The sequence below is a fragment of the Nymphaea colorata genome, chromosome 9 (genome assembly GCF_008831285.2).
Source record: "Nymphaea colorata isolate Beijing-Zhang1983 chromosome 9, ASM883128v2, whole genome shotgun sequence".
Lineage (NCBI taxonomy): Eukaryota > Viridiplantae > Streptophyta > Magnoliopsida > Nymphaeales > Nymphaeaceae > Nymphaea > Nymphaea colorata.
Genome location: NC_045146.1, coordinates 5416652 through 5443249, shown reverse-complemented (window position 1 = coordinate 5443249; position 26598 = coordinate 5416652). Strand labels below are relative to the sequence as shown.

The window sequence follows — 26598 nt, the reverse complement described above, 5'->3', positions numbered from 1 at the left end:
AAGGTTTTTGCATGCGGAGGTCACATTTGTAACAACCCGACCCACTCCCGAACTCGAGCCCTATCAGTTTTGGTTCCAGCCCAGAAAAGCCTAGAATCTAGGACAATCAACAACTTAACAATTCCTTTTATAAGCTCTTAAAGGTCCTTCAAAATCTTCAATACAGGACTAAACTTTTAGGGTGTTACAATCCACCCCCTCAAGGCATACGTGTCTACACATGTGGGGCTCTAGGTGCTGAGTGTTTGAACCGTGCTTTGATACCATTGTAACAACCCGACCCCTTCCGGGACTCGGGCCCTTGGTCTGAAGGATCCTAACCCACCCCCTGACAATTTTGGTTCCAGCCCAAAAAAGGTCAGGAACGAGAACAATCAACAACTTACTCCCTTTATAATCCTTTAAAGATCCTTCAAAATCTTCAGTATATGACTAAACTTTTGAGGTGTTACACTATAGAAAAAGTAGATTACTCAAATGGGTATGCACGTGACTGGTATATGAGGGGTTTCATGTTCAAATCTATGTGCTGCATCTTTAAAACTGTAACAACTCGACCCACTTCCTGACTCGGGCCCCTGGTCTGGCAAATCTCAACACACCCTTTGATAGTTTTGGTTTTCAGCCTAAAAAAGACTAGGAACCAGAACAATCAACAACTAACAAGGCTTTTTATAACCCATTAAAGATCATTCAAAATCTTCAATACAAGACCAAACTTTTGGGGAGTTACAATGCACTCTCCTTAAGGCACACACGTCCGCGCTTGTGGGTCCACAGGTCTGAGTGTTTGAACTATGCTCTGATACCACTATAACAACTTGACCCACTCTCGGATTCAGGCCCCTGATCTGACAGATTCCAACCCACCCGTAGCAGTTTCGATTTTTGCCCTGTTGACTTGTTTTGGTGTTTGGGTTTTAGTCTAGGTCTGGACCCGATCTGATTTGATGTCCTCTATTTAAGTCTTTGTAACCCTAATTTCTGTGTGTGAATGAAAAATTAAGTGAGAGTGAGCCTGGCTGCTAGTGGGTGCCGGATCTCCTCTATCGTGGTTTTTTATCCCTCGAGTGGAGGTTTTTCCACATTAATAATGTCTTCTTGCGCTGTTTTTCTACTTTCTACATGGTATCAGGGCCGATTAGGTTCTGATTTTTTCTGTTCGGTTTGGTCAAGGGTCTTGCCATCGCCAAAGTTGCCCAACCCTGTCTGTCGGTGCTGCATATCTCCCGTGAAGTTTTGGTGAAGCATTGTGAAGTTCCGACGGTAGATCGTGGTCGTTGATTTTTTTTCGTTGAGGTGGTCTGATCGCCTGTGCCAGCTACTGCCATTGCTCTCTGCTTCCGTCGCCTAAGTTGTACGCTAGTCGTACGGCGGTCATTGTCTGCCTGTCGTTCGCCTATGCTGATCAGCGTTTCCTGCTCGCCGCTTCATCCTCAGCTGCGGCCGCCGTGGTTGAGACTCTTCCGCTCAACGCCCTCTGTCCGACTTCTCTTGGAATTTCTTTCCTGCTTCGCCCGAGGAAGTTTGCTGCCTCGCCTGACCGGGCGAGCCTTCACCTGTAGTCCACTGCAGCCGCCTGACGTCCGTGGAGTGCCGTCACCGTCTCTGCCTCTATTGCGCAGCGGCTGTCGCTGCCTGTTGTTGTCTTTTCAGCCATTGTTGTGGTGTGTCGACCTTGTGCTGCATCGATTGAGGTTGCTTGACTTCGCTTCACCTGCTACCTTTCTTCCTTGTTTTTGCCAGACGCCAGGCACCTCTGTTCGATATCTTGCCACCGCTGCTCTTGCTGCCGTTGCCCTCTGTTGTGACCTATGTTGAATCGGTTGCATAGCCTGGACTGTTGCATTGTCTGAATCAGCTTCTGTCGTGCAAACACTATTTTCTCTGTCTTTCGATGGCAGCATCTTTCAATGAGTTTGTCTGTGCAGCCTCCTGCTCAAGTACTCTGCATCTCTTCTGCAAACCCTCGAAGTTCCCTGTGCATCGCCAATCCTCCATCGCTTGTGTGCACATTTAAGCCCTTGTCTACTGCACCTCTGCTGTTGTTGCATTGTTGAACCTTGGTGATGGCGGAATCAGCCTCCACTGACCAGGCAGATATTGGGGCCTCTAGAACTGAAAATATCCCTGTTCAAATCACTACTATTCGTCTTACCAAGGATAATTATCTTCAATGGTCTGCTGCTATTACTATGGGGATTGCTGGTCGGGGGCGAATTGCTTATGTCAATGGGATGAAGACTGAATCACCTGACTAAACCACCTGAGACCAGTCCAGTGTGAGATACATGGTTTCTTGAGGACAACCAAGTCAAAACTTGGGTTGTCAACGTTGTGTCTTCCGATATTCAACCCCTCATTCTTCGTAAGAGGATTGCCAAAGACATGTGGGTTATTTTAGAACAGATATATGGCCAGAAGAAGGACGTTCAAGTGTATCAGTTGATGAAGGATGTCTATGCCCTACGACAAGGAGAACTTTCTGTAGAATATTTTTATGTGGCATTGAAATCAAAATGAGAGGAACTTGAGTACTACTCTGATGATACTTGGAATTGTCCCCAGGACCAGCTGCATCATTTGGTAAAGGAATGGAAGAACCAGGTGTTTTTGTTCTTGGCAAGACTGAATGATGACTTCGAAGGGATAAAGAGTCAAATTCTTAATTCAGAAGAAATGTTTAGTATTGAAGATGTCTATTCTTGTGTTGAAGTTGAAGAGCAAAGACGTCTCATTATAACAGGGAAAAAGGGGGCTCATACCTCATATAGTGAAAGGTCTGCTCGTGTTAGCCCAGCTCTTATGGGGGCTACTCGACCCTCTAGGAAATGTGCTCACTGCAATAAAACCAGTTGCACCATGAAGTTTTGTTGGGATTTGCATCTTGAAAAGAAGAATAATCTTGAGAAATCTTCTAGTGGGAAGAAGCCTATTTCTGATGTTACTAATTCTAATGGGGGAAAAACATCTATATCTACCGAACAGATTCGTGAGCTTCGTGCATACCTAAGTCAAATTGAAACTAGTCAGGCTGAGGCATAAGATGATGTGAGAGTTAATTGCACCCTTGCTATATTTGGAGAAAAAGGTAATTCTTGTATGGGAGAGTGGATTGTTGACAGTGGTGCCACCCACCACATGACCGGCAATCCTAAGTTTTTTCATGAGTATAAGCTTTCGTCAGGGAAGGAACGAGTTTATCTTGCAGATGGTTCCTCTATCTCTGTGATTGGAAAAGGGAGTCTCTCACTTTTAAACAAGTTCTTAGTTCACAATGCTCTACATGTCCCTCATCTTCCCTTGAACCCCTTGTCAGTTAGCAAGATTACGAAAGAGTTGAATTGTGAACTTATTTTTTTTACTAATCGTTGTGTTTTGCAGGACTTGATGACAAGGAAGAAGATTGAGATTGGTTTGGTTTATGAGGGGCTATATCGATTACCCATGCGTGTTGCCACAGCTCTCATGACGGCGGTTAGCAAAACAAAGAAGTGTAGAGAAAACTTCCTTTAGTTGGTTCTGCATTGACATGAGCGTCTTGGCATCTTCCTTTTAGAATTCTTAGACAATTGTTTCTTGATTTATGTTCTAGTTTACATATGACTATGGTATCTTGTGATGTATGTCATTTGGCTAAACATGTTAGAGCTTCATATCCTGTTTCTATCAATCGTTCTAATGAAGTTTTTGCTTCGATCCATTCTGATGTGTGGGGGCCTTCGGGAATTCCTTCTTGTCATGGGTTTCAGTACTTTATAACTTTTATAGATGATTGTTCTCATAACACCTTTGTATACTTGCCGAACGACCGTAGTGAAGTGCCTAATGTCATAGAGACTTTCATCGTTCTTGTGGAAACTCAATTTGGAACCTCTGTTAAGACCGAGGGTTTCAGTACTTTATAACTTTTATAGATGATTATTCTCGTAACACTTTTGTATACTTGCCGAAAGACCGTAGTAATGTACCTAATGTCATAGAGACTTTCATCGTTCTTGTGGAAACTCAATTTGGAACCTCTGTTAAGACCTTTCGGTCTGACAATGCTCGTGAGTATGTGTCATTCTGTTGATAGTTTCTTTTGAAAAAAAGGGATTTTTCATGAGATGTCTTGTAGTTATACCCCCCCAAAATGGGGTTGCCGAACTAAAGAATCGTCAGCTACTAAATGTTACCAGCGCCCTCTTGTTCCAACGGCATCTTCCAAAACAGTATTGGGGGGATGTTGTACTCACCAGTGCGTATCTGATTAATTGTATGCCTAGTCGTGTGTTGAATGGACGGACACCTCATTCTATGTTATCAGGGAATGGTCGACCTTTTTCTCTTCCACCTCGAGTCTTTGATTGTGTTTGTTTTATTCACAATCACGATCCTCATATTAAAAAACTTGATCCAAGGTTGATTAAGGGTGTATTTCTATGTTATTCCCCTACTCAAAAAGGGTATGAGTGTCTAGACCCTTCCATTGGTCGTGTCTATGTTACCAAAGATGTCACATTCCTAGAAAATACTTTCTATTTTGGTGATAATTCTCTTCAGGGGGAGATGTCTACAACAAGAGAAGAGTATTCTCCAAATTAAGAGATTTTATTTTACAAATTTTCTGGAGTACAAAAAGGAAGAGATTCAAGCTACAAACCTTCTAGAGCACGATAAGGATGATGGTTGCTCAACTGGGAATGAAGAGGAATGTAACCGCTTGTTTCGGCAGATTTACTCTAGGCGAAGATTGACTGCAACAAAGCCCACTGGTGGGGTGACTGGTGACAAAAATCCTAACCCCAATCCTAATGCTATACCTTCACTGGATGACCCAAGTCGTGCTTGGGAGATGTCAGTCGAAGGCACTCAGATAGAGGTTGAAAATGAAAAGTTACCAATTGCTCTTAGAAAGAGGGTATCAGGTCATGTACTCAACACCCAATTACTAATTTCATATCATACTCTAAATTGAGCAAGAATTACAAATGTTTTATATCATCTCTTCCTATAGTTGTGATTCCCAAGACTGTTACTGAAGCTCAGAGCAATTCCAAGTGGGCTCATGCGATGCAAGAAGAGATGGAAGCACTGAAGAAAAACAGAACGTGGGAGGTGGTGAATATCCCTGAAGCGGCTCATCTGGAAGGATCCAAGTGAGTTTACACCATTAAATTTGAGCTAGATGAGAGTGTAGACATATATAAAGCTCGCCTTGTTGTCAAGGGGTTCAATCAGAAATATGAAATTGACTACTTGGAGACGTTTGTTCCTGTTGCAAAAATGAAGACAATCAGAGTCATTATCTCCTTGGCGGTGATAAAGGAGTGGAAGATGTACCAACTTGATGTTAAGAATACATTTCTCAATGGAGATCTTGAATAGGAAGTGTATATGTTTATGCCTCCAGGATATGAGGAACCTAGAAAATGCAAGTTGAGGAATGCTTTGTATGGGCTCAAGCAATCTCCCCGGGCATGGTTTGAACAATTTAGACTTATTATGTGACAACATGGTTATCATCAAGGGAATGGAGATCATATTGTCTTTGTGAAGAGGAAGGAGCATAAAATTACCCTTCTGTTAGTATATGTTGATGATATGATTGTTACATGTGATGATGAAGAAGAAATAGCAAAGTTAAAGAAACTGTTGGCTATCGAGTTTGATCTCAAGGATCTTGGTAAATTAAAATACTTTCTTGGCATTGAAATTGCTAGGTTAGGTACTAGTCTTGTTTTAAATCAACAGAAGTACACCCTTGACTTGCTAAAGGAGACTGAAAAACTGGGGTGTAGACCTGCTTCTACTTTTCTAGATGCTGGACACAAGCTTAGTCTTAGAGATGGGGAGCCTCTCTGTAAAGATGCCAATGGAAGATATCAATGTCTTGTTGGGAAGTTGATTTATCTTACTCTCACTAGACCTGATATTACCTTTGCTGTGAATGTGATGAGTTAGTTCATGCATGCTCCCACAGATGCTCACTTGAAGGCTGTAGACAGGATTTTATGTTACTTGAAGAGGAATCCTGGCTAGGCCTCTTATATGTTAACCAAGATTCTCTTGAGATTGAAGGGTATTTGGATGCTGACTAGGCAGGATTGTTGATACTGGGAGATCCACCTCAGGCTACTGTATTTACTTGGGAGGGAATCTCGTAGTGTGGAGGAGTAAGAGATAGGACGTTTGCTCACGCTCCAGTGCTGAGGCTGAATATAGAGCTGTGGCTATGGGAGTTTTGAGTTGTTGTGGCTGAAAGTATTGTTAGCCGACATTGGGATAAAAACCGAGAGATCAAGGAAGATGTATCGCGATAACAAGTCAACAATCAACTTGGCCAATAATCTGGTACTACACGACAAAACAAAGCATGTCGAGATCGACCGGCATTTCATTCGAGAGAGAATTGACGCTAAAGAACTTGTTCTACCTTACATGAAGTCTAAAGACCAGACAACTGATGTTCTGACAAAGGCCTCGTCATCAACTTCATTTGAAAGAAATGTAACCAAGTTGGGCATGTTTGATCTGTACGCCCAACTTGAGGGGGAGTGTTGACATGTTTTGGTGTTTGGGTTTTAGTCCAGGTCTGGACCTGATCCGATTTGATGTCCTTGTTGGGCTCTATTTTAGGTCTTTGTAACCCTAATTTCTCTGTGTGAATGAAAAATTAAGTGAGAGTGAGCCTGGTTGCTAGGTGGGGCCGGATCTCCTCTATCGTGGTTTTTTTATCCCTCGAGTCGAGGGTTTTCCACGTTAAGATCGTCTTCTTGCTGTTTTTCTACTTTATACAAGCCCAAAAAAAGACTAGGAACCAAGGCAATCAACAACTTAACAACCCCTTTTACAAGCCCTTAAAGATCTTTCAAAATCTTCAATACAAGATTACAAGATTAAACTTTTGGGGTGTTAAAATATCATTGTAGTTAGTTTTGGTAGTAGATGGACTCACAGTTGAGATATTCATCTGGTGTGCATTGAACTGATATGTAGACTAACACTTTTCTCTCTCTGTCTCAAGACATGGGTACATGCATATATATATATATATATATATATATATATATATAGCATTGAACTGATATAGACTAACACTTTTCTCTCTCTGTCTCAAGACACGGGTACATGCATATATATATATATATATATATATATATATATATATATATATATATATATATATGTATGTATATATATATATATATCAACTGTTAAAACTATGACTTGTATGAACATGACAACCCTGTTTATTTTTTTCATCTCTCTTTAGTGAATTTTCTGTTTGCCCTTTGAAATTCAGTATCAAAGAAAAAATAGAGAAGTAATCAGTATGTTGTGTTTACAGAACTCAGGATTCATTTTTTGGTATATAGTTACTCTATACGAGAAACTAGAATGTTGATTAATTTTTATAAGGATCAGCAATTGGAATCTCATTTTATGATGCATATATACGTTTCCATAAAGATATAAAAATCAATTGCTCAAAAGTTTTCTAGATATTTTAGTAAAAACATGGTTCAAGTTTCTTTTCTTAGCAAATGGACCATGGTGAACACATCAACAGTGTTAAATTTGTGAACACATCCAAGTGTTTGCTATTGCCAAATCTAGCCAGCCTATGGTTGCAGATGAGACAACCCCTGTTTGAGGTTGAGAAACCATATCATTACAAATATTTTCTATTGCCAAATCTAGCCAGCCTGTGGTTGCAGATGAGACAACTCCTTGAGGTTGAGAAACCATATCATCTTCATGAATGAGCATATGCTATCATGCTTTTATTTTTCCTGTAGAATCATCATTGTGGAAGACATTAGAAGATTTCATCACTATGGCACTATGTGTGGCCCTATCTTAATACGTTTGCATGGTATAAGCACCTAGTTACATGGTTCATCTTTGATCTCAAAGAAGTGATCAGCATGATCTATTCATATGCTTGATAGCTGTGTTAGATGATATTCTCATCCAATCACTGTATATTACATGTTCAACTATTTTAGGGTGCTGTCAGGAAATCGTTTGTCTGGCCAGATCCCGAAGGAGCTTGGGAATATCACCACACTTCAAGGACTGTAAGTATTGATCTTTTGGCTGGTTGCTTTCTGCTTACAGTTTGCTAGGACTGCTTATAACCTGAGGTTTTCACTACCATTGCCTTTAGTTATACTGTTATGCCCAGGCCATCAGAGAAGTCTCTGACTCTCTGCCTTTTCTTTTTGAAATGCAACTAGAAAAGAGAATATGATGTAACAGGTGGTTAATCCACTTGACTGAGGGGTTGAACTTAGGATCTACAAATTAGGAGGTCAGGGGTTTGATTCCTGAGGTGTATATCTTGGCTCGAACCAGTAAGGGCTGCCTAATGCTAATTTACCTACTACCATTAAATGTTTTCCATCTCAGTGTGACGAAGCTCTTAAGCTCGAACCAAGAAGTGAATGTATAGAGTGTAGTGAACTTTTTAAAGGATAAAGTTTTTAAAAAAGAAGACAAAACCAGTAACAAACAAAAAGGTAGATCCAAAGGGGTTGGCATTGTGGAAGTGGGGCATGGCTCTGGCTGTCCCGTCAGCACTTATGATTCTGATCCCATGGTTGCTACTCCTTGTGCAAGCCAATGTTATTAGGTGTACAGCCCATGGTTTAGGAGGCATGCCTAAGTGGTTTTAGTTTTACCAGTGCCCCTGAGATGGTTCAGGGCTGGCTTTCCATTCAAACCTATGTTGGAAAAAAAGTGAAAGTCTATAGGCAGCGACATATGAAATCATATACCATTTCTTCAGTACTTAAAAATAGTGAATTATTCTAAATTAAGTTATAAGAGTAAGGTTCTCTAATGCAAAAACAAATTTTATAAAATTTCTTTAGCATCAAGAAATTTGAAACTATGTTTGAAACACAGTTTTCTGGTTTGCATTGCTCATTTTGTCACTCAAACTGGAGGGCATTAAGGCAATATGTAGGCTACTAACTAACTAGGGATAAAGGACATTTTGCCTCTGTCCACTATATTCGGGACGACTGATTTGTAGAACTTGTGGTAATCCTCTACAATGTGAAGGCTACTAACTAACTAGAGATAAGGACATTTTTCCTCTGTTCAGTACAATTTGCAGCCAACTGATCTCATAGAACTTGTGTTAACCTTCTATATACAACTCTTAGTTTTCTCATTTCTTCTGATGTCAAACACAGGGGACTTGAAGCAAACTTACTTGAAGGGCCACTTCCTCCAGAACTGGGTAACTTAGCCGGAATGCAAAAGATGTACTATACCTTGCTGCTACTTCGACTTGTTATCTTAAATTGATATCAATAACTTTGTTATGATTATTACTCTAGTTATGGTCACGAATATTGGCAATATTTTGAAAATATCACCTTTCTATCGTGAAGCAAAATAAAATGTTTTCAATGGGAGAATCTCATGGTATTTCTAAAGTGTTGCTGAAAAATATTTCTTGCGATAATACCACTTTTCCATTTTTTTATAAAATCCTTTGTTAAATATATTTTTTGCTGTATGTTTCCATTCTTATTGATTTTAAAATTTTAAATATAACTTGAATCTTTATTAATATGTCCGTATGTATACAGTGCAAACTTAATTTCATAATGTTAATATTATGTTCTACATATTTTCATTTTTTTGACTTCGCAGTGTTTTGTTCTGAAAACAATTCTGGCCTTTGGAAAACCTTACCAATAAAAATCTGGAACTGATATTTGTGATTATGTTTCTGGTCCACCTCGGGACAAGTGGTATTGAGCACAACTCTCCATGGAGATCCATAGTGGACGCTTTGTTTTGCTTGTTCTCCAATGTTTGGATTGAGCAGTAAATCAATGACTAAAACATAGTTACTTTTTCACTGGAAAAAGCAACTAATAAGTTGACTATGTTTACCTTTATGCCCTGCCTCATGTTGCCTTTGGTAAAGATGAGCTATATATGGTTAACCTAATGCCAGCCACAAAATGCAGGTTCCTGAATTCAAACAACTTCACAGGGGAGCTACCACCAGCATTGGCCAAATTAACCAACTTAAATCACTTGTAAGTGAAATTAAGGCTTTGTATAGGTGACTCTTTCATAGGTAGGAAACCATCTTGAAGGCTGTTCTTGATATTAACTAGGAGGTTGATCATTGATGTGACTCCTAGAAGCATGGTTGCAATAGAAACTACTAACTGTCAAGCAATAAGTATATGAATACATCATTCTTGTAGGCTATACAGTGTACAAGACGATAATGATTGTAGTATGTGCAGCTGGATCAGTGGGAGCAATTTCACTGGGAAGATACCTGATTTCATTAGAAACTGGACTCAGCTTCAGCTCTTGTATGTAAATAATCATGTTAATCTGAACCAGTCAAACTTTTCTCTCTGTGATCTTAATCATATCTGAACCAAAATGCAGGATGATAATGGGTACGAATATGGAAGGTCCTATACCTTCTAGCTTATCAGTTTTGGAGAATATCACTGACCTGTAAGTGCAACTTCAATGGTAGTTCTGGAAGCTCAAGTTAATGCCTAGGTTTTTGAGCTTAGATAGCTACCCAATTGTCATAATTCAAATTACTTTTGGTTTCTCTGCATGCATTTCATGGGCTCTCTAGCCTGTTATGACGTGCCTTGCAGCAGTTGGACTTGGACTCAGCTATCTCTTCATAAAGATCCAGCCTGTAGGGTTTGCAATGACTGAAGAAAATAAGGAACCATCCCCAGTCAGGTCCAACTGCCAAAAGCTGCACACAGATTCTTAGTTTTAGCCAAAGAATGTTAATCTAGTTTACTTTAACTTTCAGGAGAATTTCTGATCTACAAGGTCCTGTCTCAAGTTTCCCGCCTCTGCAGAAAATGAAAAAATTGAAAAAATTGTAAGTTCCTTGACAGTTTCCCTGTGTTGAATGACTAATTCAATATCCAAGTCTTCTCAAATCAGTTAACTGGCAATAATGATGCAGGATACTGAGAAATTGCAAACTTTCAGGCGAAATTCCATCATATATCTGGACTATGAATGAACTGACACATCTGTGAGTTTCTTGTTAGTGATAAATTCAGATATAGGTACCTGAAGCTGTATCCAATTTTGGGTTGTGGATTTTGTCCTTCGATAAAATGTTTCTTTTTTTTTCTTTTTTTTTGAGATTCTTTCCTGGAAGGAATCAGATGTCGGTAGTGTCTTGCTTGAATTTAGTAATCATCAAACTCCAAGTATTGAATCAGAGCAGGGACATAATAAATTGCTAAACTAGTAAAATTTATTCATTTTGGTACATCAGAATAATGTTCTGACTCCGAGACTATCATGGTTGACTAATTATGCTAGAACCTGGCATAATGTTTCTTATTTTGCCATATTACTTTTGCAGGGACCTCTCTTTCAACAGCTTAACAGGACATGTCCCAGCTTCTTTGTCTATTGAGGCAAGTCTAAATGCAATGTAAGCTGACTGGTGTTACAAATTATCAATCTTTAAGTTGTACCTTTCTCATTGCCTTTTCACATGATGTTTCCCTTAATGTCTCCTTGTATGATCTAACCTTTTTAATATAGGTTCCTAAGGAACAACAATTTGACTGGAACGTTACCTCTGTGGATCCTCAGTAGCAAAAACAATCTGTATGGCTCCTCGGATCCTGATTACTTTCATTTATAACTTATTTTTCTTTGCTGAAAACCACAGATAGCTCTCTGCAATACCACACCCACCAAATATGCCTGTTCTTGCGAGCCTTTTTTAAGAAATTCCAGTAAGAAATATAAAGAGCAACAGTTAAAGGCCTTACACTCTGAGATCTTTTCTATGACGTCAACAGCTTTAGGCCTTGTTTTCATGAAAAGACATTTTGAAGCGGCTAAGCCATGATATTCATTCTAAGGTCCTTCATATTTAACGTCATCAATCTATTTTCCTACATTTGTGGAATGTTTTCTCATCATACTGCATTCATGCTTATGCATTATGAACCTATTCCAAGCCTTAACATAAGAGCATGTAAATGTCAAATGCATTCTGTGGCTGGCTATATTTTATATTGTGCAAGTAATTTACAAAAAGGAAAAAACTCTCCAGGGATTTGTCTGTGAACAATTTCACAGGAAAGGCTTCATCATCTTGTCCACAAGGGAAATTGTAAGGATACTCTCTTCTAAGATCACCCTCCTCATATTAAATCAGCATCTTCTTGTCATGTATGTGTTGTGGTAAATGTGCTATTCCTCATGCCTCCAGGAACCTTGTGTCCAGCTTCTCTTCCACTGACAACTTGTAAGCTTTCATTCTTTTATGCAAGTTGTGAAGATGCTCAGGAAGAAATCAGTTAAAGTTACTTGATTTGTATTTCCACAGAAATCATGAAAATTATTTCTTTCTTAACAGTGTTGATTCGTGCTTTAGGAAGGATTATCCATGTGAGATTGCAAAATGTAAGTAAAGCAACTGATGTGGCTAAACATCTTATTAAAATTCTAAACCAATTGATATGTTCAGCTATGAAATTTATTGTACATCAGGGACTGGATTGATTTTTGAATGTGTTACTCCCAGACTCTTCCTTGTTCATAAATTGTGGAGGGAATCAGTACAATGACAATGAAAACAAATACGAAGCAGATCCAACACCATTGGGAGAGTCCACATACTATCTTAGTACTGAAAGGAACTGGGCCCTCACCAGCACTGGGGCTTTCTTGGATGTCTCTGAGAATGATACCCCTCTTACTTACATAATAGCCAACAAAAGCAGATTGTCAATGAATGATCCAACATTGTATATGACAGCACGTACGTCACCGATGGCAATGACATATTATGGTCTGTGCCTACAGAGTGGGAGTTACAATGTCGGCCTTCACTTTGCTGAAATAACTTTCACTGATGACCAAACTTTTAGCAGCCTTGGTGAGCGTGTTTTTGATGTATCCATCCAGGTGAATGATGCAGATGAACTGATTTACTGGATAGCTTCTATATTAGGTATTGAATTTCTATCAACTGTTTCTGTGCAGAATGAAAAAGTTCTAGAGAACTTTAACATCGAAAGAGAAGCTGGTGGCCCTGGCAAGAAAATCATTAAAAGTTTCAATGTTAACGTGACAAAAAATACTCTTGAGATCAGTTTATATTGGGCAGGCAAGGGGACAATCATGATTCCAACTAGAGGAGTATATGGGCCTCTTATTTCAGCAATTTCAGTGACACCCAGTGAGTTTTGTTTTTCTGGGTCGTTCTTGCACTGCCATGTTGAAAGTTATACATATTCTTGAAGAAAACCTAATGCATACAAAGTAGTGGTTGACAACATATCATGACATCAATCCTGTAGTTCTATCAAATAATGTAAGTCCAACGCATTGGTACCTGGTAGAACTGCTAATAGCACCATAAAGTTTTATATTTTATTGAGAGCAGTGAAATACTCTTCATTTTCATATCTGAATGATTGTTGTAAGTTTGTAACAACTTCATGGTCCAAACCAGTGCAATATGACAATGGCACTAATATCTGTTATTTTATCTTTTACAGACTTTAAAGCTGAGACCAAGCATGAACCTTCAGTTTTAATGATCGTGCTGATTGTCCTCTTTGTTTGCCTCATCATCTTCCTTATTTTAGTGATCCTTCGGATAAAAGGCTACCTTGGAAGCAGAGAATCTGTGGATGAAGGTACATAAGCATGAAATGAAATTGGCTTGTCGGCTATCTTTGACTGCTCATTGTTAATGACAAGATTTCTAATAATTAAAGAATAATCATGTTAGTAATGTAGTACTGTGAACAGGGGTGTCTTATTCCCTTCCTAAAACTCAGGAATGAGCCACATTATAGGTTTCTTACTTGACATATCAACCCCATATAAAACACAAAAGACCTTGATCAGCCAGATAATGGTAGGTCAGAAGTCTTTTGTACAGTATGGAGCTGTTGGGCATTGGGCCTGGTTAGAAGTGTGAAAAGATCCAAAAATAACAGTAAGAAAATCTCAACTCAACAGAGACAGAGGTTCAAAAAGAAGCCCAAACAAGACTAGCGAACTTGGAGGATTAAAACTCACCAACATTCACCCCTTGTGCACTAAGGATAGTGTAAAAATAATAAATATGCTTCACAGTTGATGGCCTAGTGAGAGCATGGCACACATAATGGCATGGATTAACTCAGCATATGCAAGGACAACAAGGGGCTATCAGATGAGCTCATCCCAGTGACTAAGCTATTTGGAGTAGTGAGCAACTAGTATGCAGTCATTTGAGGATGATGGAGATGACTTAAAAACGGAAAATAAACAACAAAATGACAGCACACTTAAACCCTGTGCACAATCAATGTGCAATGAGTATTACTTTACATAGATACTTATATACACAAGGAAAGGCATATATATATATGCATGCATATATTTAGTATATTCATAGAGAAAGTACTATTGTATTTTACATCTTTCTTAATACCTTCCCTCAAACATATGTTATTACATCTGAAAATTTATGAAATCTATGAGAGGACAAAGCCTTAGTGAAGAAGTTGATCAATTTGAAACTTTGAAGCTAAGTAACATGGGTACTTCAATAAGCCCCACATACCCGTGTCCCCGTACCCATGCCCAAAGTGGGTACTTGGGCACTTTTTAATTTGAAACTGATCCAAACTATTTAATTTTGCTTGTTTTAATTTTTTCCAACTCAGTTTTCATTATGTTTTTAGAGTTATTGTTCATTAATATGTAATGTTTTTATTTATATCACTTGTTTATTTCAATGTTGCTTTCATTTTGATTTTTTTGTATTATTTTGCACATATACATATATAATTATATATCTTGCTGTACCCTCATACCCACATTTTCTAACGTTGCTGTGTCCGTACCTGTATCTCTGTACCTGTACCCGTACCCATGTGACTTAGCTTTGAAGTAACATCAGTGAAACTTATATCCTTAAATAATCTTCTTTGACATAGTGGCAAATTCATCTCAATATGTTTAATATGCTCATGGAAGGTGTGATTGCTTGTAATATAGATAGTACTCTTACTATCACACTACATTCTGATATGTCAACAAATACTAGTTCTCCTATTCTGAATCAAATGTCTTAGCTATACAATCTCCTTTTATAGTAGTGTCATTGTCTTATATTTTGCTTCTGTTGAGGAGAGTTACATTCTGTTGCTTGCATTTCCATGGTATTAGAAGATTACTTGGAGCACAACTCTTTTTGGGGAACATGATCCCTTAATACCTAAAAAAACATGTTAAAAACTCAAATACCTAAAATCAATTATTTCACTTTTTTTTTAAATAATCTAATCTTTTAACCCCATCCGATAATTACCTTGCCACAAGATGCAGTAGGAAAAAACACTACCTGCATCTGCATTTTTTTTTAAGTTGTGGCAATATAACAAAATTGAAATCTAAAATTTATCATTACTTGCTAAATCAAACCAAGCCTTAGGCACTTGTTTAAGCCCACAAAGACCTTTTCTAAAGCAAAGATTCTTTCCTTGAGAAACAATCAAACCAAGAGGAGCCTTCATGTGCACTTCTCACTTAAATGAAAGCTATTTTTCTGAGGGTCCTCGTGGTATTCATATGAGCTATGTGGCCAAATGTCTCTTTATAGTGTACTTTACTCTTATGAGTATCCTAACCTTATTTTATATCTCTCCAGTGTTCCATCAATCTGGGTTTTTACCATTTACATCTGTCGGCATCCTATAGCTTTCTTTCCTTTTAAGTAAAATCTTGAACATCCTATGCATGAGCCTTTTCAAGGGCTTCTGATTCGATTATCATATTTTAAACCTGATGAGAATGATCATTGGTTTCTCTATATCATTTTTTGGTTTATAATATGAGTGAGTGGCAAGAAGGATGCTCTATGTGATGCAGGAGAAATACTCATATTATGATGCTCTATGTCATGCAGGAGAAATATTCTTATTATACAAGTTTATTTGGTAGTCTAGAAACGCAGATTTCCTGAAATTGATTTCTCCTAATTCTGTTTCTGATTCTAGGTTGGAGATATTCTATCATCCTTTCACTTTTCTATTTTTACATTATGTGCTTGTGCGCAGGAATTTCATCTTGCACATCTTCAAACGTTCTTCATAAAATTCTTGTTGTCGAGATTAGTTAATAAATCAAATAGGAATATACAATCTACTTTTACATTAGCGTTATGTCCTTCAAAACCATTTTCACTTCTATAAAGGTGCACTCTCGAAACATCAAGTTTGCCAATTTAAGTACCGTAGCAATGTTAACTTTTGGTTTTTGACATAACCAATCCAAACACATGGTATAACTTTTAAAAGTAGGTTTTCCTTTTATTTGTTAATATGGGACGTTTTGACCAAAATCCTTTTACCTCCAAAATTCCCTTTGCCTTTTATAGCTCAGTTCTAATTTATATGGTTTTCAAAATGAAGATATACTTCTTCACAAAACAGATGGATTTCTATTTCAGTTTAACCTTTTAAAAAATGCAAGAGCCACTTCAGCCCAATAATTTTTAGGAATTCTTTTTGAAAATAATTATGTTGCATCTAACCCTACTACTTCCATTAAGGTGCATTTGGAATGATCTTTGATGAAGAATTTCATTCTCTTTAGAAGAACTTACAAAATCATTTGATAAATGTTCTGCTTTGGTGTCAGATCTAAAGGTTACTATGTTTGTATTAAATTGGCTTTGAACCATGTTATAGAAAATTTAGAGTGAAGAATCCAAGACTTAAGTGACAAAATAGATCCAACAATCTAAAATTATAATCCACAAAAATAACATAATAAAATACTCCTCCTTTTGGCATAATAGCTGAGGGTCCTAGACATCTTACTGCACCAGCTCAAAGGTTTCTAAGTCATGTAATTTTTATTTTCTCAAGAAAAAGCTTGAATACAATGCTTGCAGGTAAATGCCTCATTTTATATCAAAAGATACTGCATTTTGGAACCTGTTCCATATCCTCTAACAATAGGAGATGTGGACTTAATATAATGGTTGTAACGCCATATCACATCCCTGTGAGGTAGGTTTCATTGCCTAATTTTTGAACAATAGAATAGAAGAGAGCTTGTTTATATTTTGATGACCCAGTCTTTCATGCCAAATCTATATTCTTTGAACAAACAAGTTTTAGACAAATTTTTTAGAATATACAAAAACCATATAATAGCAATCTCCCTTCCTATGGTCTTACTGCATAGTCACAAAAAACAAGTTATTTAAAATCAAATCACAAAAAAACGAGAGAAAATGAAATGTCATTTAAAACAAAAAAATGTGTTTTTTTTTAAAAATGTTAAAAACGAAAAAACACATTTTTAACACGTTTTTTTTGCGTTTTTTTCACTTTTTTTCATTTTTTAATGCCAAACAGTTTTTTTTTCATTTTCTATTTTTAATTTGTTGCAAATATACTTATCTTTTGATGTTTGTGTTATTATTTTCTCACTCATTTTATTTTTCCCCTATTTTTAGACCTTTTTTTCTCGTATTTTTCAAGCCTACCGTATTACCCGAGAAAATCTTGCCGTTTAAAACTCTGAGATGTTATTTGTGACTATGGTCTTACGAAATACCAGGTGATCCCATACTGGACAATCTTTTGCTGAGAAGAGGACATCATATCCAAGGTTTGAAGACTAAAAACTTAAGAAATACATCTAACTTTTGTAACATAAAATTTTCAAAATATTTTCCAAAATTTCCTATGTTTTCTACACAAAAAGATGAGCCATGGGTGGTTGTGATATAAGGTCTGGTGCAATGTGATAAAATAGACTTATTTGAAATCATATTAGATGATGCTGTACAATCAAGAAGCCATAAACCAACATTATCAGAATCAGCCAATTCAAGTTGAATTGGTGACAATAATTTGATGCAGTGGCGGATTCAAGAGTACTACATGTCATTTTTGTAAATATTGTAAGGAGTTTCTTAATTATTTCTTTGTATATTTCTCCATTTATTTTCTTTCAAAACATGATTTTTGCAATTTTTTTCCAATTTACAGCCAACTCAGCTGAATGTTGAGTTGGCTGACTAATGAAGTAGCAGCTTAGATGATCCAATTCCAAACTGATTTTACAACACATTGATATGAACCCATATTGGGTGGCAAAGATGTTGAATTTGCAACTTCCAAGATACGATAAATTTCTATTTTTTAAGTGGTTGGAGGGCTTCAACAAGTTGGGTCAAAGACGTATCTCCAATGTTGTAGGCTCTTACTGTAGTAGCTCTTCGTTGGTCATTTTCCCTAGATGTTGGACACAGGATTTATGCGTTCAGGTTCATTGCAGTTATGATTAATACTTTTTTTTCCCACATTTCTTCCAAAATGTGAAACCCTATATGTTTTCATACTTCATAGTGACTAGTGTAGCCAAACTAGAGCATATTCTTCTTCTTGAGGCATCTTTTTATTTGTAGTGGAAGTTATGAGCGCACTACCTTAGTTTTGCTTAAGTTACGGCAAGTTTCTTCACTACTATGCCTAGAGAAAATAATCACAATAGGTGACAGATAAAGAGTTAATAGTACAAACATCTTTGTTTGCTCAAATTCAGGTCTATGCCCATGGAGGAAAGAGTATCTTTCTCAAGTTATTTTTGTCTCATTCAGTTAGTCTCCCTCGTGTCTTGGGATCATGGAGTGTTTGCTCATCTTGAATAGAACAGCGTAATTAAGAACTCTGATTTTGACATTCAACAATCTTGGTGAGCTTGCGTTCCATCCAGAGATAGTTCCTTTAGCACAGCCCCATAATCCTTATCTCTTAATGTACAGCCTCAAAGTCTCCAGCTCAAACGAGCTGATTTTTCGATTCATTTAACCTGAAAACAATTGAAATCGTAGCTTCACAATGTTCAGCCATGAGGTAAGGATAGCTCCTTTGATGATCCCATGGCATGAATTCTTCAAGAGGCCCACACTCCAAGCAATCTTTAAACTAGTTTAGCTTTCACACATACAAAACACACAGATCTAAAAGCTATACGCCTCTGATTTTCATGTGAAAAACCACCAGAATAAGAGCCAAAAGAAAAACTCAACTCAGGGAACTAAAAGGTTCAAAAAGAAAACCCAGTACATTGTCATCACATCTAATGGGAACTGCTCTCGATCAATCAACATGTACTAAGTGACATTGTAAAAATAGTAATATATTTCACAACAAATGCTTACTGAAATAACAGGAAGGGTTAACCCAAAATATGCAAGATGAAGACAGGGAATAGCCAACTGCTGGCATTCTGTCATTTTAGGATGACTGAAATATCCTTGAAAAAGGAGAAAAAAGAAAAATAAAAATACATTTAGGCCCTATATACAATAATTATTTGCTTTAAATAGATACTTACATATATGCACAATGCACATATCCTTATGCATATGTGCATGTATATGTTTAACATAAAATCAAGAAAAAATATGTTATTTACATATTTTCTAACAGGAAGCAACTGAACTTGGAAAGATGACTGAGATCCAAGGCCCAACAAGGGTCACGTAGGCTAGATATGTCTCTGCCCAAAAATAGCCATGTTGGCCTGGCTAACTCTTGGGTTCAGATTGAGTCCCTTGGGTCCTATTACGTTCAGCCCAGCGTGACCAATAAATGTTTGCTTTACGTGTATAGTCAGATACACACATGTCCATATGCATACATTGCAGTTTACCTCAAGATAACATATTGATATGTCCTGAATAACTGTTTAGTATCCGGAAAAAATGGTAGAATGCAACTCTATTTTTACTGGATAATTGCATGTCCGCTAACTACTAAAAGTTCTGGTTGCAAATATTGACTGGCAATATTATTATTAACTGATTTTCTCTTCTTTTCATGGTAGACCTTGGGGGTTACAGCTGCAAACTGGGTATTTCAGCCTTAAACAGATAAAAGCAGCTACGAGGAACTTTCATCCTGAGAACAAGATAGGGGAAGGTGGATTTGGGCCAGTTTACAAGGTATATTTCTGAAATACTTAAGGTATTATATGCATAAATATGACTTTGAATTGGTCATCGTTAGATGTCCCAATTTGCTAATGTCGATTTCATTATGGTTTGAGTTCTAACATGTAAAACTATTTCGAGAAGATAAATAAACACATCATTTGCTGTCAGTGTCCTTTGTTATGTTAATTTCAATTGGTAAAAGGAACATTATCTGTGACAAAAACAAGCCCAAACTGGAAGTTTGACTTTTTGAGACTAATGGCTGCTAACTGGACTTTGTGGTAATAAGTACAACTTCTTGATATTGACAGGCATATATGTACCTTTTTGTTTTAAATCTCCCATATATCATCATTTCTCAGAAAGTCCCTTTTTGCTTCTTGTCATCTTACTTTCCAAGAGGAATTGAAATCAGCCAGCCAACCTCTGTGGCTGGATAGATTCTTTTCATTTTGTGTTGCTAAAAACCGTTGCAAAAGGTGCATTGGTGATGGCAATTGCTTGACCATGACGTTTAGCAATGGAATGCACCTTTTGCAACGGTTTTTAGTGATACAAAACAGAGGTTGATGCTTGATTTCAATTTTCCTCCTTTCCAAATATTTTTTGTTACAGTAAGAGGCTTATTATGTGAGAATTTTCTTTATTTTTAACTTTTACGTGCACACACAAACGCATGTACATACATTGCTGCACCTGCATGATGTGGCATGGATGATGGATTATCTGTGAAGATACATTTTCAAACCAAAGCACATATTATCTTTTTTTTAGTTATTAATTTTCCGAGCTTGTGTTGATTTCCTAATGGTTTCTTGTTCCTACATCCGGCATGGAGGCAGGGAGTTTTGACAGATGGTACTGCAATTGCAGTTAAGAAGCTTTCATCAAAATCAAAACAAGGGAATCGAGAATTCTTGAATGAGGTAGGCATGATATCAGCTTTGCAGCATCCAAATCTTGTCAATTTATTTGGATGCTGTATTGAAGGGAAAGAATTGATGCTGATATACGAGTACATGGAAAATAATTCCCTTGCACGTGCTCTCTTTGGTAAGAATCTGCACTACCTACTAACAATTCACATAATTATAGTAATTCATTTATGCAAGACACCAATCTTCATCTTAAATTGTCAGTATTCTTTGTGGCCAGCATATGAAGGCTCACAAGCACGTGTACCAGAATTATGATCTCTTACAGGATATATATAAAGATGGTGGAACAACTTGTTGAAATGAATTTTGTCGTTCAAAAGGCTAATGCTCCCCAATGCTGTATACCAGGACCATGCGAGCATCAGTTGTTATTGGACTGGCCAACAAGGCAGAACATTTGCGTTGGAGTAGCAAGAGGTCTAGCCTACCTTCATGAAGAATCTACGCTAAAGGTTGTTCACAGAGATATCAAAGCTACAAATATCCTTCTTGATAAAGACCTCAATGCTAAAATTTCAGATTTTGGCTTAGCAAGGCTTGATGAAGGCGATAAAACACATATCAGCACTCGAGTAGCTGGGACATTGTGAGTCTCTCTCTCTATCTCTCTCTTTTGAGGATTTATAGATCACTCTTCTAATTTGTCTGAAGAAGTATGTTGAGCAATGTTAAGACGTGATGGTTTGTAAGTTATTGGATCTGGATCCTTTACAGATCTGGTTCTAAATGTTGTATGCTGTAAATAATGTTTAACTTGAGGGTATTCTTGTAAAGACTGAGTCTTAGGGTATTAACCTTCCTTTTATTGATTGAATGAACCACGTCTAGGGCTGCTGAGACATGCGGTTTTCTTTCCGCTCTATTCTCTTCCTATCCTCTCGTTTTCTGCAGTGATAGCTTCTGGAGAACCTCACTCGCAATAGGTTTAACTTCTCTTGGTTGAACATTTGTTCCTCATTATAGAAGCAGATGATATTTAAACCCTGAGTTTGATGTTGGAAAAATGGAGCTACCCAATTAGATAGTGTTGATAAAACGTGAAACTTAAATCTGCAATATCATTTTACCATCTTAATAGGTGGTTCTCTGTTTGTCTTCCAAGTCAAAGTCATGACCTGAGTGAGACTACACAATCATTTGGTACCAGCCATAATTAGAAGTATTGGATAACCACCAAAACAAAAAAAATCATATACAGCAGAACTACTTTCTATTTTGAATGTCAAATAAGAGAAATGAGGTCCTTTGTTCTAGTGCAATGCAAGGATCCCCTGCATAAAGATGATTTGACCTTGTCAAACTGTATCACTCCAATTTCACATGGACGTGCTCTTTCCTCTCTCTCCACACATGTTAAAATATATCGTAATGGGGAACCGGGTCCATATCTGGACCCGGTCCTATGGGGCACGGGTACCGAGGCTGGCTCGGTACCCTAGGCGGCGCTCTTTCTCTCCCTCCTATATATTCTTCACTTACGTGTAATTGTTGAGTTAAGTGAATATTATTTTCTCTCTCCTAGGGTTGCAGTTTGCCCCTAGGTCAAAGCTTCCCCGTGGTTTTTCACCTCTTTCAGAGGTTTTCCACGTATATCGTGTGTTCTTTCTCTGCTCTCTCCTTGTGGTTCGTGTTTCTACATGGTATCAGAGCCAGGTTCCGATCCTGGGACCTGTGGGTTATGGGCCCACCACACATATACACATGCATTAATCATATAAGGACACCCATGTATTATTTTCTATAAATCATGCTATCAGAGCTGGATTCATGCACTCCAGTACATATGCCAGATTCATGTGCTGCAGTACATATGCCACTATCATCTTGATGCTTCTCCCTACTTCAATGGTACATGTGAATGCTATAGTATGATATGTACATGAAGTCATCTCAAATCATAAGTTTTATGTGTTTGCGCATGCTGTATGTGCTAACATTTGTTCAAAATGATTGGTAACAGGGGATATTTGGCTCCCGAATATGCTACGCGTGGACACCTAACAGACAAGGCAGATGTTTTCAGCTTTGGAGTGGTAGCTTTGGAGATTGTTACTGGTCGAAGCAATGCACATGCGATGCCAAAAGAGGATTTTGCCTTCCTTTTGGACTGGGTATGCTCTCTTGACTGACATACCTTGGCATAATTTCCTAGCTGGAATAGTTATGTACATGTTGGCTGATTAGCTACGAGGCAAGAGCTGTTAAATTCTCTAAGAAAGATCGTGTTTGTGTGGTTATGTACATACAGAAGCATTGTATATGCATATTTACACATGCTTGTACATGTGCATGTTACATAGTTTGTCTATGATGTGAATAGTGTATATATATATATGTATACACTATATATATATATATATATATATTTTGTAGTTTATGTCTGCTCCATTTATCTTTTGTGTGTTGCTTATTTCTTTCCTGTAACATCTTATTTTTTCTTTTTCTTTTCATTTAATTAGCCATAATAGGGCTATCGAAGGTAGCTAATGGCTAATGCTAACTAGCCATTGGGGATACCCATCAGTGAGTTCTCTTTTCTGCTATATATATATATATATAAAGGCTGAGCCGCACCTTGTATTCAGCATTCTTTGTTATGAGTGTTTGGTGATCTCATGTTCATATATATAATATACATAAAGTCTGAGCCGCTCCTTGTATTCAGCATTCTTTGTTATGAGTGTTTGGTGATCTCATGTTCATATTGGTTCTTGAGAACCATTTGATTTCACCAGATTCGTGAGGGATCGAGTTGTTATTCTGCCATTTTTTACAGGAATACACCATCTTAGTGGCATGCTCCTGTTGATATGAGTAGTTGTTTTCTCATGTTTTGTCCAATTAACAAGTCAAATCTCCATCAGATCATTGTGGCCATGTATTAATGTGATGTAGCTCGTTAAGCAACATATTTATATTCATCTTGCTTACTAAAAATTTGACTTGTGACCTTGCTTTTCCTGTTTAGTCTCTGTATTTCTGAAAAGCACATGCTCATTTACTATTTCAAGTACTCATAATAGAAAAACCTATTAGTTTATTGTTATTGATATGCATGCCATTTCATGTACCAATACTTTCTAACAGCTGTAGTGTTAACTTACAGGCCTTTTTTCTACAAGAGAAGGGGAGCCTTTTGGACCTAGTCGATCCAAGGTTAGGCTCAGATTTATCAGAGGATGAGGCATTAAGAATGCTGAACATCGCTCTTCTTTGCACCAGCCCCTCTCCCTCTCTCAGGCCGACAATGTCTTCTGTTGTTGACATGCTTGAAGGGAGAATCCTGGCAAAATCACCAACTCTGAGTAGTACTCTTGGCAAAGCTTCCCTGAGCAATGCTTGGAGATTCAGTAATCCCTATCTAGCCAGCATCTCAAAGACCAGTGAATCATCAACTGGACCCCATAGTAGTGGATATGGGTCATATGCAGGGTCATTAACTTCATCAGCCGACCAAATGTATACAGGCAGTCTATGCTCCATAACTGAGAATGAGATGTACCATATGCATTCGTGATGTCAAAACTGTCACACGAATGTAGCTGTGGATACATAGGTATGGAGCTTCTTAGAAACTTTCAAATGTGTCTTGTAAATGAGGAGATAATAGAAGTCAAGAGTACCAGTGGCATGATCAACACATTGAAGTTTACCAGTTCTGTCAATACTTTGTCTTCTTTGACTGGCAATACTTCAATTAATTCCATCTTCCGATTGTCATATTTTCTGAGTATATGACCTACATTTTCATTCAAAACATTCCCCACTAATTGTGACTGCTTAGACTTTATGTTGAAAGGATGTATGTGCATGATAGAAGGCTTCACAGTCTCATGCATGCAGCTTGGGATTCTGAACGTGTGAGCTAATGTTCTATGGTTTTGAAGGTGACTTATTCTTCAAATATGAAGCATTCTCCATTGATATGATCAAGTGAATATTTTTTTCATGTCAAATGCATACGAAAACGTACCCTATGGTGATGTGATCCATATCATTTTAATTTAGACTAGCAGGGTATTTGCTTTGGCCCGCTGCATGAGTGGAGAACACAGACCAGCCATCTTAACCGATGAATAATTTCCTTATGATGTATGATTATGAGAGCTGTCATCACTGCAATATTCTGTCACGTGACATGCCATTTGAAATATATTTGTAATGTTTTTAACTGTGAGATTCTTGCACAACTTGGGTTCTCACTTAGATCTTTCTAATACCAGAGGTTTTCTACATATGGTGCTCTTGTGATGGTTTTTTACGTACGTAGCCCATATGGCATGCGAGCAAACAATCTGAATTTGTGAGATCTTTATTTTTTTAATTAGATATTTTATCTTTTTTCCCCTTCTTCCCACTGCATGAGCTTGGATTCACATGAATCTGAAGTGTATAGATGTCTAATAATTCTCCAAAAGGAAAAAAAACTGAAACAGCAACAATGAAGGATTCCAAGTACAAATAATCAAGTCACCCAAGTCTGAATGAGGATTCGCTCAAGATGTGAAGTACATCACAACAGAGGAAGTATCCCTCACAGCAAAGGATTCTTGAACTGCCTGTTGGGCTAGTTTCAGCGGCTCTAAAATGTAGCTAGTCAAAGCTGGTCAAAGTCCAAATTTGGATGCAAACAAGAAAAAAATGCAGGAAATAAAGAATAGAAAATATAAAACCGAAAAATGCATCGACTGAACCTATATGTAAAATGCACTTATTTGATAGACCGGTATACTGATTATGCACATGCATGTATCTGTTACATAGAGGTAACAGATACATGTATGTGTATAAGTAGTATACATGCATCTATTTGAATTAAGCATGTACTGTGGGAAGCACAATGTTTCAGTGAAAAATTGTTAGCTTATACACTGAGGCAACAAAGTGATGTTCAATGATATTTCTCAATACTCTTCTATATGAAATAACAGGCCAATTTTACGTGCAGAAAATGGGTGATTTGAACTACGTAATTGTACTTTTATTTTCACCAACATATCTTGGTTGGTCTCTCCAAAAGAATTCTTATGTCTAATAATTGTTGTCTGAGTCTTACAATCTCCAATATTATACTAGTCATTGTTCAATTTCTATCTTCTATTGATGATAGTAAAACCTTGTTCACAAGAAAATATAAATACTTATAATGAAGTATCTATTCTCTCTCAGTCAGCTACTCATCATTAATATAAGCAATGAAATCTAATGAAACATTAAAGCACAAACATATTCTCTTATTTGGTCCTGTCAATGGTATGAAAGTCTGCATATATATTATAAGTGTATGTTGGGACTGGCTAATGCATGAGCTGGAAGCTATGTCAGACTTTTTGTTACGTACATCATCCAACTAATTGACTAAAAGGTGTTTGGGAGTTCATTGGAAAATTTTTTTATCTTGGTTCCAATAGCTTTTGGTGGCGTGGCTACTTTATCATCTCTTATTATTGTCTTGGCAGTGTAAACCAAAACTTGCTTTATGGTAAAATGTATCCTTTTGAAGAGTATGCAACTTCAATTTTAGAAGATAAGTTTAGAAGTATCAAATCAGCTATTTTAAATGTGTCACAATCAACTTCCTTAGCTTCGGTTTTGTTTATTGCACCATGTCATCAATATGCCATCCGTACATGATGACACTGTCATAATACCTGCACTAGAATTCTTAAC

At 37.4% G+C, this 26598-nt stretch overlaps 1 protein-coding gene across 1 annotated transcript in view; it reads left to right on the top strand.

The window, feature by feature from the left end:
* The window catches only part of LOC116260252 (probable LRR receptor-like serine/threonine-protein kinase At1g53430), a 35052-nt gene extending 10365 nt beyond the window's left edge, over positions 1-24687 (top strand). The window contains exons 5-25 of the mRNA XM_050079638.1: positions 7995-8066; positions 9189-9260; positions 9978-10049; positions 10224-10337; positions 10417-10488; positions 10808-10879; positions 10967-11038; positions 11378-11449; positions 11563-11628; positions 12083-12142; positions 12242-12277; positions 12389-12435; positions 12557-12939; positions 13018-13213; positions 13536-13676; positions 16725-16734; positions 19882-19999; positions 20833-21043; positions 21277-21514; positions 22889-23039; positions 24035-24687. Coding sequence (XP_049935595.1) covers positions 7995-8066; positions 9189-9260; positions 9978-10049; positions 10224-10337; positions 10417-10488; positions 10808-10879; positions 10967-11038; positions 11378-11449; positions 11563-11628; positions 12083-12142; positions 12242-12277; positions 12389-12435; positions 12557-12939; positions 13018-13213; positions 13536-13676; positions 16725-16734; positions 19882-19999; positions 20833-21043; positions 21277-21514; positions 22889-23039; positions 24035-24445 — 2686 coding nt within the window. The 3' untranslated portion in view covers positions 24446-24687. The remainder of the gene's footprint in view (positions 1-7994; positions 8067-9188; positions 9261-9977; positions 10050-10223; positions 10338-10416; positions 10489-10807; positions 10880-10966; positions 11039-11377; positions 11450-11562; positions 11629-12082; positions 12143-12241; positions 12278-12388; positions 12436-12556; positions 12940-13017; positions 13214-13535; positions 13677-16724; positions 16735-19881; positions 20000-20832; positions 21044-21276; positions 21515-22888; positions 23040-24034) is intronic.
* Positions 24688-26598: the final 1911 nt, after the last annotated feature.